This window comes from Lepisma saccharinum, chromosome 30 (assembly GCF_977018435.1).
Source record: "Lepisma saccharinum chromosome 30, izLepSacc3.1, whole genome shotgun sequence".
Taxonomy (NCBI): domain Eukaryota; kingdom Metazoa; phylum Arthropoda; class Insecta; order Zygentoma; family Lepismatidae; genus Lepisma; species Lepisma saccharinum.
In genome coordinates, this window is record NC_139258.1 from 17,677,902 (window position 1) to 17,691,907 (window position 14,006).

Consider the following 14,006-nt stretch of genomic DNA (forward strand, 5'->3'; position numbering starts at 1 on the left):
AAAAGCATTGATCATATGGGAGTATCATTTGATTCGTTCTCTTGGGAATATAAAACTTCCGATGGAATAGAAAGAGATGTCAACGGGAAGAGGGCAGTTCAAAGATGAATTTCACCAGTGGAAATGTCGGAAACTTTCATTTGATTAGCCGTAACTTCATGTTGAAGTTGATTCCCCATAAGGAATACATGGGATTCCGAAAATTCTTATTCATCATATTTTTCGAACATGTTGTCCAGCTTAATAATCAACATAAAAAAACGCTTCCAATTGGAACATAGAGAGAAATTCATACTCTTGGATACACCCAGTGGTTTTTTTTTTTAGTAGCAGTGCCCATTTGGGTGATATTGAAATAAATGCACAATTGGTGCGTAACTGTATCTCCTCCCCTTAATACGATAATTATACATTTGCAGTCTATATTAAAAAAATATGGTTCATTAATGATGTGGAAGTATTGTTCATGTAGCAGTCACAAGCATTTGTACAAGTTTGCATGCACTAAATGGGTGAGTCCATTAGCAAAATAGGGGTGATGGCTGGCTGCAGGTGGAATGCAGATGGGGAAGTGCAGGTTCTGTGAATATCCTTTGCTGCTGAACACAAGCTCACTGGGAGAATCCAGTGGCAGTAGAGTGGGATGGAGACGAGGAAGCAAATTTCATAAAAAAATTTTCTCTGATCCACTTCGAAAGGGTTTCTTATGAGTTGCAACCATAGGCGCCGACTCCATGGGGCTTAGGGGGGCTCGAGCCCCCCCAATGTTAATGATGTGGGGGCAGAGCCCCCCCAAAATAATTTTGCTTAAGAGGATCTAATTCTCTTGTAAAGTTTACTCTGAATTGTGCCACATGAACTTAACACATTTGAAATGTTCTAGACCATCAACTTTGGGGTACTGAGACCCATCAACATTGGGGGGGCTATGACCGGAGACAGCAAAACACATGACTTATTACTATATACTAAGTATATAATTATTATTTACTATTATACATATATTAATCAGAGACATAATGAATTTAGCCAACGACTTGTTAAAGACTGTGGGAATTCCCTAAAAGAATGCAAATATTTAGGAATATTATTGATGTGTATGAGAAGGCTGGCCATACTGGACTGCGACCACTTTGCCCTCGTCGGTGGACGTTGAGAGCCTCCAGTATGCAACAGATCTTAAGGAAGTATGAAAACCTTCTCAATTTTCTTGAGAAATTTTCTGAAGAACATTCTACTGACGCAGCATTAAAATATGCTGGATACCTGGAGACAATGCTTCACTTTACTCCTGTCCCTGTAATAGAGTCCCGTAAAAATTCTAGTTATGATTTGTCTAACCAATGGAACCTAGTAGAATACATGTGCGAGAGTCAGAAAAACTTGGGTAGACATCACCATATTCTGGACCGGGTGTTTTAGACGCTATTTTCCAAAATGGCCGACAGCGACAATATTTTGCTTTTATTTCCGCTCCTGAAACCGTTAAAGTCATAATTTTGGTGTCTAAATATATGTTTTGAAGGGTGAGGAATCGAATAAAATGGTTCCTGAAGTTATCTGATTGTTATTTATTTCAGAAAATATTTTCTTTTTCTATTTGTTTGTCCAGATCCAACAAAACTGCCAGTCAAATCAAGGATATCTCAGAGTAATCTTATTCAACGAAGTCACTACATACGAAAGGAATTACCATGTCAAAGGGTCTACATTACAAGTGACCAGACAGCAAAACATGTTTTCATGAAAGTTTCAAAGTTAAGGAAAACCTGCTCTGTCATGAGAGCACTGAAAAGATACATGCTGAAACTGAATTTGCAATCACTTTAATTAAACATGGGATTCCTGAAGATACAACTGATGATCTAATTGTTCCAACATGGGCTGGATGTCGTGCTTTGGTATCAACAGCTACACCACCTCTCATGCATGTGGGATTTCTTCCATTCATCCCCAGGCCAGTTACAGAACATGCTACAGTTTTCTTATCATTGAAAAGTTTGCAGAATGTTTGCTCACAGTTAAAACAATTAGCCTTGCCAGTATTTTCAGATGAGGGTGTATTCCATATCATTTCTGATATTATGATGAGTAGCCCTTCTGAGTTTCCTGACATCATTCCAATGATTGGAAACTTCTATTGCGCAAAGGTCATCCGGCACATTATTGGAAAATATCTGTGTGGCAGTGGTGCAAAGGATGCACGTATTGAGTGCAAAGTGTTTGGTGTTAAAACTGCGAATCAGTAATGAATGGAAGTCATTATGTGAGATCGCTCAAGGGATTACTGATTCTTGAAGAAGCTACATTGAAGATGAAATGGTCAGAATTTTGGAAATGTAACCCCAAAGAAAAATATGCTATTACTAGGGACATTGAATTTTCGCGATGCGCGAAATCGCGAAATGTGAAAAAAATATGCAATTTTGAACATTCTGCACGTAACTACACCCCCAATGAGTTTTATTCGCGAAGTAATGCGAAATGTGTGCTTTTCCACGAAATGAACGCTTTTTCACGAAATAACAGTGAAATATCATCAAATTAAGTAGAAAACAACCAAAAACCGGCAATCGAGGTTGTGCGAGCAAACTGTCGATTTGTAACGAAACGTTTGCCTAAAGTTTCCTACCACTTGCAGCTGAAGAACGTTTTCTAACTTCCATCACATCAGGAAGACGCTGCAAATTGGGATTTCCCATGCACATAATCTCAGTTCGAAAACTTCGCTCCCTGTCAAGCTGCATTCCTTTCTTCCCCCGAATATGCATTTCAGAAATGAAGTGATTTTTTCTTGATGTTTTCTTTTTTGTTGGACAGCTAAGTACTTGTGTATGTGTAAAGTATATAAAAATGAAAAAAATAGTTTATCAATTTATAGCTCTTTTGTATGTTGTTTCCTCTCATGATGAAAAAGTGTGTGCCATTTTTTTTTCCACCGCTGGTATATACCGCTGATCTAACATTTTATTTACCGCTCTCCTCAGTTTTTATTTACCATAAATTTGTGTCCCTAGCTATTACCATTCAACAAGCCGAGAAATTGAAAATACGTATTTCAACTAAGAATGTGATAACAAGCCCAACAGAGTTTAATGAACTTTTAGCAACCTTAGCAGTTTTATACTATGACTTTCAGAAATGTTTAAATGATTGTGCCACTAAGTTCTAAATGTGCCGATACTAGGATACATTCCTTTACCTGGTAAACTTGTTGAAATTTCTCATAGCGTCTGACAGAGATGGCGATTGGAATAGCCACCTTCAAGCTATTCAGAACCTTCAACCTATATTCTGTGAATTTGACAGTATTAACTATTTAAGGAATGCATCATGGTATCTGGAAAAAATGCGATGGTTAGAGGATCAGCATCCTGAAGTGTATCAGAACTTTCAAACAAGCCATTTTGTAGTGAGGCAAACCAATCGATTATTTAGTGCTGTCACCGGTCATGAAATTGGAGCAAACTATCCAACGATCTCGAAAGAGTTCTAAAGGAATAATTGGACAAACAATGCAACAAATGTGTGTCACTGAATGGGAGTTGGTATATCACGAGGTACTAGGAATAAGCAACTGTTTCAGAGAAATACTTGGTGCTGATGATACCAGTTACAGTGAGGTAACTCTTCATCATGAATTATCAGGAAACTTGAGTTCCAAGATGTTAATGTTTGTGAATGCAGTATTTGAATTTATGAACAGTAGAGGCAATCCATATGAAACATCCAGCCAGACCCAACTTCATAATTTTATCAGTAAACAATGTGTACCTAGAGAGGAAGCTATCCGCCTGATGAAAGTGAGAGAGCATGGAGAAGAGAGTAATGAACTATTCAGAAGTGAACGTTTCGTTAAGAAAACTACAAAACTTTCTGTTGTCATCACGAAGGTAAGACTCCTAACAATAATGGGTGAAACCGTAGTGCCTGCTCCGAAATCGAAGACAACACCTGCTTCCCAAAAGAATAATATTGCTGCAGCTGATAGAAGTATACACATAGCTAAAGCACGAGGAGAAACAATGAAAGATATTTTGAAATATGATCTGCTGCCAACTAATATGTTATTAGATGATAATGGCTACACAACAAAACCTGTAAAGTATCTACTGTTTCACATTGGAGAAAAAACTAGATCCAACTGATTACTGTTTTCAAGAACGTGAAGTCATGAATACTGCTGTCGTAGTTGATTTTATGTCACAAGTTCGCCAACTCAGAACTAAGTGTATGGGAACTTTTAAAAGTATATTTTATAAAGTCTGGACTAATGCAACTCAATACCACGGAACTAATAGAGTGGATTTTGTATTTGACAGTTACATCGAGCAGTCACTAAACGAAGGTGAAATAGAAAGACGGAGACCTGCTGATCCAATTGAAATGATGACAATCGAATGGGACACACTAATTCCTATACAGATGGACAGATTCTGGTCTTCAAGTAAAAACAAACAGCTGCTTCAATTGTCCGCTGCTACCGGTTTTATTGAACATGCAAAAACGACTCACTTCACTACAGTGATAAGTGGAACCATTAAAGGGGACAATGATACCAGAGATGCCTTCATAGTTATGAACAAGGAACTTCGAACTTGCTCTGACCTTCAGACCTTTGTAGAAGAAGCAGATTCCAGAATGATACTCCATATATTCCATGCTGTAGAGTCAGGCATAACATGCCTCATAATATTATGTAATGACCCTGATGTAGTTGTTCTCGTCCTTCGATATTATTTGAACTATTCACGAAAGGATTGGAAGAAATGTGGATTAAAGTGGAAGTGGGTGACAAATTGCGTTATGTGCCTCACACGTTGGGGAGAAAAATGGGAGCTACGCTTTGCATCACTTTAATTAAGGCACACATCGTTACAGGTAGTGATGTTACAAGCAAGATAGGAACAAAGCCATCTTCACTGAAAGCATCACTAGAAACATTACTAATTGGATTTGCAGAAGAAAATAGTCTGTCTGAAGAAGCACTTGATAAAGCAGAGGAATATCTTGTTCAAGTTTAACATCCATCCTCAAAGTATAAGATATTTGATGAGCTTCGTTATTCATTACACAAACAGAAGCACATATCTGAGCTACCACCCTCATCTTTCTCAATAAGAAATGGACATTTGAGAAGTTCTTTTTTGTTCTCCAGAAATGCTTAAAACTTTCACGAATATATACTTTCCTGATGGAACCATGCAACCAACCGATTATGGATGGTGAAAAGATGCAAATGGCGTACTAAAGCCTGATATTTGCCTTCATGAAATGCCTTCTGAGCTACTAATACAGTGTACTTGTAAAGCATGTGCTACTAGTAGATGGAAATGTTTTATGAAATATTTACCATGCACTGAGTATTGCAAATGCGGCGAAGAATGTAAAAGATAGTGTAGGAGAAAAATAAGAAATTATCATATTATTATGCAGATTGTTGCAATAACTTGTAAAAAACATTTAAGTTCAGAGTTTTCATAATTGTCATGTGTGCTTTATTGGAATATAATTTTTTGATGTGTGCTTTATTTTATTATATATATTTTTTCAAATCTATTATGTTGTGTAAATGTAACTTTCCAAATAATTGTAGTCAGTTTTTGTTCATAATATCCTATATAGATGCAAAAAAACAGATTTTCTGAAATAAATAACAAAGAGACAACTTCAGGGACTATTTTATTCGGTTCCTCACCCTTCAAAACATATATTTAGACACCAAAATTATGACTTTAACGGTTTCAGGAGCGGAAATAAAAGCAAAATATTGTCGCTGTCGGCCATTTTGGAAAATGGCGTCTAAAACACCCGGTCCAGAATATGGTGATGTCTACCCAAGTTTTTCTGACTCTCCTACATGAATTCTACTAGGTTCCATTGGTTAGACAAATCATAACTAAAATTTTTACGGGACTCTATTACAGGGACTGGATTACTTCAAGACATTTTTCTTTCTCTCCCTCTACTGCAATGTGATGGGTCCAATAGAAAGGGTAAACTGTAAGATTCAGTCTCCATTGGTGCTACAGAAGTGGAATCAAAACTAAAATACTTGACTGACATCTTTCAAGAAAAGCGAATGTGTTTTGAGCAGTTCTGGCCTTCCTTCCTTCTTCTTTGATTGGCACACACCGCCTATGAGCGATTTCTTGCCAGGGGTCCTATTTGGTTTGTTATGAGAAAGTTTGTTTACATTCCAAGTATCTGTTTGTTTATGTTACAATGTTGTGTTTGCGTGCAAAGCTGTACAGTATCCACATGACATCATACCGTGGTTCGTAGAGTAGAGTCGAAAGGGACATCGGAAATGGAATACCCACACGTTGTAACTGGTTGTATAGAGTATTGCGATGTTGTTGTCGAATTGGGCATTGTAAAAACAAATGTGTGGTTGATTGTATAGGTTCTCCACACTGACAGGAAGTTGCAGGCACGGTATATGAACTGGGATGTATAACAACGTGACCTGTACGCATTCGCATGGTAAACACTAAAACTGCACGGGGTAGGTTAATGTGTTGAAACCAAGGACGTTTATTGCCGACTTGTGCGTGCCATCTATATGTATTGGTATTCAGGAGTTGCTGGGTGCACCAATCGTCCCATTGTTGTTCTACTTTGTTTTTTACCCATGGGAGGAGGTCAGTGTACGGCAGGCGCATCGGGGTAACAGTTTCTTTCGTTCTTGCTTGTTTAGCCATTACATCAACGCGATCTTGATATTTATTACTGTGGGCGCGAATATATGTGAAGGTCGCTGACAGACCCTGCCGTTGAAGGTCTAGCATGATTCGGAGAATAAGATAGGGAAATACCGTTAATTTATATGCTGCCTGACCTGTTCGTGCTAACGTTTGAAGTACGCTCAATGTGTCCGTAAGAATTAAAGAATGATCGAGTCGTAACTGCAGGGCGAATTGCAGTGCTTTATAGATAGCATAACATTCCGCCGAGAAGATCGACATATCGGATGGGAGGGAAAATTGTCGGGTGATGTTATGAGATGGTACGTAAAAAGCGCATCCCACACCGTCTGCAGACTTCGATCCGTCAGAATAAATAAAGGTTGATGTGGGCCACAATTCTCTATAATTTTCATGTCTGCCATGATCTTCATATTGTATCTCTACTCGGGGTTCTGTGGGAATATTTAGTTGATATAAAAGCGGGTCTGGATGGGTGAAAGTTTGGTGGTAAGCTTCAGGCTCTATATTGTAACATTGTAAGAAGAAAAAACGTTTAGTGGGGGCTGCCAAACATCACAAGTTCTACACTTCAAAATAGTATCAGGCCCGTAGCTAGAATTGATCTCCAGGGGGGCTCACGGGTTATCGGGGGGGCTTTCTAAACCAAGCCCATTTTTCAAAAATTTAACAGTATTAAATGAAGATGTGTGTGTGTGTGTGTGGGGGGGGGGTCATTAACTTATATACAATTTATAAATATCATACAGATACTACATTTTTCTACATCTTTAAACCATCTCTTTAAGTATTAATTGATTGATACTGAAATCATCCCTTACAGTAATAGTTCCCAAACTTTTTCGTTTCACGGCGCCCTAGTCAGAATGTGGGCCTATCTAACACTTGAAACGTTCAGTTAGTGTGGTTAGGTTGCTTGCCCTAGTTAAAAAATACACACATATTTCAAATTCAGAAACATTTTCCATGTAAAAAGTACTAAATAAGCAAATATTTGGAACAATATAATAATTTCAGTGAAAATAATGTAACATTTTGTGGCACCCATAAAACGCAGCCGCGGCACACATTTTGGGGACCACTGCACACTCAATACTACTTAGGTGATACATTATACAGATATGTATATAACACACACAAAAACGCACAATATTTAATCACATTGCCTACAGTACATTTCACACCCGGCCGAAGCAATGACACTCCCCTTCGTTCCCAAATATTGAGAGCTTTTGACCTTTCATGCAGTTTCGAAGGAAATTTGCATGACGACATCAAAGTCAAAGATTTATGTCTAAACGGGAGGTCGCAACAGGGACAGTGAAGGTACAGGTAAAGAAGCCCCCCTATGAAAGAACTTACAAAGACTAGATAATCTTCTAAATACTTGCAGCTACTTAGACTTCTGCTCATGAACAAGATGAGCGAATGTAATAGCTGCTGTTCATGTTCTCTGGATTTATCCTTAAAGTTGTGAGTTGTCTACATTTTCACTCTTCACTGGAAACAAGTTACACAAAATAGTTTTACCTAATGTCAAAGGGGGCTGATGGCAGTGCCAGGGGGGGCTGATGGCAGTGCCAGGGGGGCTGACGGTAGGTCCAGGGGGGCTCAGCCCACTCCTGGCCCCTGCCTGGCTACGGGCCTGAATAGTATTATAAATCAATATACACTGACGTGTGTGACATAGCAAAATCATGTGTTAAACAAGGACATGAATCTACAGGACTACAAAAAATAATAGCCGTAGAGATAGAATGTATCTCAACTGTGAACAGTTGCACAACAAACTTTCAGCAAACACGAGAATTCTTTCGCCAAGTTTTGGATGCCGATAGGCTCTCCTTACACATGTCCATGCTTGGTGATATCGCCAAAAAGAAGAAAGTGGTTCTAATTACCATGCGTGACATAAGGAAGTTTCTTTTGGAAGACAGCACCCTCCAGGAGCTTCTGCCTGAAGTTGCCAAATTCATGATGGGTCCTCCGCACTGTGCCAGTGACGACAGCCACAGCCGAAAGGTCATTCAGTGCTATTCGCCGACTAAAGACATATTTGAGATCTACAATGAGGCAAAAGAGACTAAGCAGCTTAGCGGTACTCCACATACTTCAAACTGTGCTTGATAATTTGGACCTGAGACAGCTCGTTAATGAGTTTATAAAAAAAATAACCCACTGCGTAGAGCAACTTCTGCTTTATTTTAAAATCATGTTTATATGTTTTTGTTGTGTATGTCACTTTATATCTTAGTGTACATGTTATTTTTTTATTATTGCAAAATTAAATTTAAAAAGTAAAATATTGAAGCAAGAACAAAAAAGTAAAACTATTTTCCTGCGATTTGTGTTAGCATTTAGTATGTAAATAATTAAATAACACTGTTAAATATAGTAAATATTCGTTATTTTATGGGTACGTCAACACTAAGGTTATTTGCAACCCATCACATGTCTGTTGCGGACATTAAAACACACCCATGCCCTCGCCGGGACTCGAACCCGAGACCTCTGGATCAAAGCGAGTTGAGTCGACCACCCAACATGATCGGCTACCGAGGCCGGCATAAAACTGTTAGGTTTGTCTCTTAATGTAAATACATGCTGTACTTTTCAATAAAAATGTTATCTAAAAAACAAATGAACAGACACAAAAGACATAGAGACTTTTGAAACATTTTCTAAACATTTTTCATGTTACATTTCATTTGCATGAGGAATATAATAGCTGCTTAAAAACTGCTATACGAAGACGTAATTTTTATTTTTTAAAAAAGGAGGGAGTAAGTCATTCATTAATTTATTTCAGTGATCAGAGCCCCCCCAATAATTTTGACAAGTCGGCGCCCCTGGTTGCAACAGATTTCACAATTCACTAAGACAACATATTGAGTCATAATAAACAACAGGAAGTGTACAAACAAAGATCCATGTTTCTATCTGCTTCCCCTTCAGCTTTTGGATTTTTCCACTTGAGCTAGGCACATCTTCTGCTGTCTAATCATATTAATTTTTTGATGTGAGATTTGAATTATGCATTTTTTATTATCCTCAATATTTAGAGGCACATATTTTTGGTAAATATAAAAGTAAAATTTTGATACAAAAACAGTCAATTTCGGGTCCAAAAGCCGTAAATAAAATAAAATTTCATTCTTACAGCAGTGAAAAATCAGATCAAAAAGTGGTGTATCGAATGACATTTTGGTCTTAAAATTCTAAATTTTATTTACGAACTGCACTTATTACGAAAAATAAACATATCCCCTCTAATAGCACATTTATGTAGTTACCAGAGTATTAAGTTTATTCCTGTATAAAGGAGTCCATTTTTGCCTCTCAAATATTTACAGCAGAATTAATCAATTTTCCGTGAATTGTGTAATTCGCAGGATAATTCAAACTTTAGAAAGTGTCACATCTGTAAATAAACTCTAAATTTAGTTTTTAAGAGTTTATTTTACATTTTGCCGTTCATTTCACATAATTTCTTGACAAAACAAGTTAGAAAAATGCACTTCACACCTTTCAGAAACATGGAAGATGATCATTATAGCATGTCATGTTTTCATCAAAAACGAAATATGCATGCTTCCACCAGCATTCCAGTGCATCTTTGCCTGCTTATTTGTGTGCTTTCTAGTACTCTGCAAATAATATATTTTCTTTTCCCCTCTAGTTCGCATATGGAAGTTCTTTAATCCTTCAGATGTGTGCCTGTATGTAGCAAAGGATGACATCATATGTTCTGGTCAGAGAGGGATCAAAATCGAGAATGCCAATGAGGAAGACATTATGTATATGGCATTAGAAGTAGGTTGCTGCACTCAGCCGGTAAGTGTCTGCAATAGTGGTGGATTGACAGATTTCTCACTGGGGAATATGCTTCCCCTTTTTAAAATTTATTACCTCCCGAAGAACTGAGGGTACCTGCAGGGGGTTGGAAACTGGCCCCCATGAGATTTATGGAAAGAGTTAGTGTAATTTGAATGGTGAAATTGTAGTGATATTTTAGAACAAAAAAAAATTCTTACAGGCCGTACGTTACAGCAACTATTATTATTATTATTATTATTATTATTATTTGAAGTAGGGTTACATTTTAGCTAATAGTCTATTTTTACACTGAGTATCTAACTATAAAAAACAGCTTTTAGTCCTACATGAATTAATATATGAAGTGTACAGTTATGCAAATTGTAATTTCCATATTCTGTATACTTATATACAAATGTAGCTATGCATTTAAAAAAAAAGTAGTAGTACTACGTCATAATAACAATAACAACAAAAATAATAGCAATATTATTATTATTAATAATAATAATAATAATAATAATAATATTTAAAATAGTTTCTATGTCTGCCATCCTGTGAAAAACTCCTGGGAGCGCCCTTGACTAGAATACAGATACGTGTAACATTTTTACCCTGTTAATTGAAAATTTATTTTATTTTAGATGTGTTGGGGCACAATTGCCCTCTGCTCCCCCACATATTGCCTGATAAGGAATACAATTATTGCATTTTACACATAGGCTACAGTCATAGATTAGCTATTAGTCTTAGGGCCAGTTTTTCAATATCCTGTTAATCTTTCTGTTAACTAACTGTCAGTTGCAGATAACAGCCAGTCTTAACCTGCACCGGGTTTTTCAATGTGAAAGTAACTGCCAGTTAACTAACCCATAGTTCGTTCTCCAAAACAGTGTGTTGGCAATTCTGAAGCACGGAAATTACAGGAAATCGATCTGCACGCCAATTCTTAGTATAGTCTCAAACCGCGTCGACTGGCACACAGCCTGGAGTTTAAATATAGAACTACAAGCGCACCACACTCGAAAGCACGTTATTGCATTGGGAAACGATTGGAACAATGGCTACATATCCATCCTGTATGCTTACGAAATAAATTAACGAAAGAAAGCACTACAAATTTGGTTTTCTTCTAATAAAGGTCAATTCCACGTGGGAGAAATGCTGTTATGAGGTGCAAGCACAGATACTTCCTTGTAGAAGAAGCGTGAAGAACTCGAAAGTCAAGACATTAATAATACCTGTCTGTTGATATAAACACTATTATTATTAATAATATGTAAATATTGTACATTTGACTGTATGCTTTGTACACCTCTATGCATGTTTGTTGAGCAAAAAAACAACATGTTAATAGTAAGCATGCTTTCTAAACTTCTAAAAATATGAAGGTATGAGTAAAAATAATTTTAAAATTTACTGTAATATTTCTCCGAGAAGATCATTCAATAATAAAGAGTGAATTGAAGGCAACACACGTAATAAATAATTGACAAGGAAAAAAAATATCCATGACCAGGACTCGAACTCGTATTACAAAACACAACATGCTCCGAAAGGTGGTGCCGCTAACCACTGCACCAAATTACTGTTTGGAGATTGTCCCGTCTGGTAGACCGGATATCCTGGCCACAAATTCTCCAACACAACCTTGCCAAGTGAATTCTAGCAACTACGCTGCTTAATTTTCATATTTGCATGGACATTGGTAAGCACTGCCAAACAAAACAAGTCTCCTTCTGTACCAATTTAACATTTTTATGAATCATATCTTATATAATCTGACAGTGAAGTTGCGAGTGTGGAACTTCGATAGCTGCATGAGGCAGCCATGTTGCTTCACAACTTCCAGTTAGGCAGGTAACTGCAAGAAGAAGTATCAGTAAAGATAATCGCCACCTGAGTTCCAGTTACGAGCTAACTGTACATTGAAAAACCGAAATTTTCACTAACTTCCAGTTACGTGCTAACATGAACCTTAACTGAACATTGAAAACCCGCCCCTTAGGGAGTTTCCAGAGCAAAGTGACAAGCCACAAGCGACAGTTGTGACTTGGAAACAAACCTACGGAAACAAATGCAACCTGTCATACCAAAGTGAAACCACGAAGGTGCACATGTCGCTTGCACTTGAAAGTCACTCTGATGGAGTCGTTTTCTCAATAGGTTTCGCTGTGTCACCTCAGTCTATTGATAGCCTCCTGTGAGAGGTGTAACAGACGTCTGTTAGAATTTCAACATTGTATGTAACAACAACATGGGAAGAGAATGCTCAAAGAATGCCTCAAATTCTTAGTTTGTACACCAAAGTGTGTATAGAGGTTTCATATGTATGTGTCAAAAATATTATGGGAAATATTCAAAAAGTATAAAATTTGGTGTGAATATTAAACAAAATGCATGAGAAATACATGTTGAAAGCCTTCATAAATCCACTGTAGCTTTGTCTGTCATTTTGGAAAATTATCATGATTGATTGATATATTTATTTATTAGCATCAACTTTTACAAAAGTTTGGAATTGTCACATTGTACATGTACAATAAAACTACAGGCATAATATAATATACAAGAGATATTATGAGGTACAAGATATAATATAAAATAAATGCATGCTCAATGTTATTTTCTTGACACAAATTGGCTAAAAATTTGGTTTCTATATTCAATGCTTGCTTCATCTGTTATGGCATTATGTATACATACATATATACACACAAACACATATTAAGCATTAAATAGTCACCTATATTTACATGTAGATAAATGGAATCAAACGGAAAACAGTTATTAAAAAGGAAAAATAGTTACATTATTGTTGCTATTCCTACCACTTACGGTGTCGATGTAGTCTTGCACTGTGTAAAAACAATGTTTCCTTAGGAATCTTTTTAGATGTAACTTGTATACTGGCAATGAATTTATGTTTTTGAATGCATTTGGTAGCATGTTAAATAATAGTATACCATTATGTTACCCCCCCCCCCCCTTTTGGTAGAATGTGGTATTGTGTAATTCCATATGTAAGTCATTCTTTCCCCTGGTGTTGTAGGTGTGGTAGTCCTTATTTGCTGTGTATGTATTTTGACAAATTTTCATTCCTGTTAGGATTTTATATAGGTATATGCATGGAACTGGCAATATCTGTAATTCTTGAATTAATGGTTTGCATGGTGCAATTCACGAATCCTTCAAATCAAATTGCAAGAAAAATGACAAGGAAATGAAAAAGAAAAAGTACAAATGTCAAGAAAAGCATGAAGAAGAAAAAATCATGCATCTTTGAAATTAAATGGGAAAAATAATGACACATGGAGAAAAGATAGCAAATAAGTATCAATTCAGAAGAAAACACCTGTTCTGAACAACATGAGGTACAGGAAAAAATACTTTAGAATAAGTATCATGTGGACTTCAGCTGCAAGGGGCCAAATAATTATTATGTTCTTTATACTTTTTTTAAATATAATAATATTGTGTATT

At 36.8% G+C, this 14,006-nt stretch overlaps 1 protein-coding gene across 1 annotated transcript in view; it reads left to right on the top strand.

Annotated features, from left to right (window-relative positions):
* The window catches only part of LOC145981747 (phospholipid scramblase 2-like), a 62,155-nt gene that overhangs the window by 20,210 nt on the left and 27,939 nt on the right, over window positions 1-14,006 (top strand). The window contains exon 3 of the mRNA XM_083115153.1: window positions 10,387-10,541. Within this exon, the coding sequence (XP_082971279.1) occupies window positions 10,387-10,541 (155 nt within the window). The remainder of the gene's footprint in view (window positions 1-10,386; window positions 10,542-14,006) is intronic.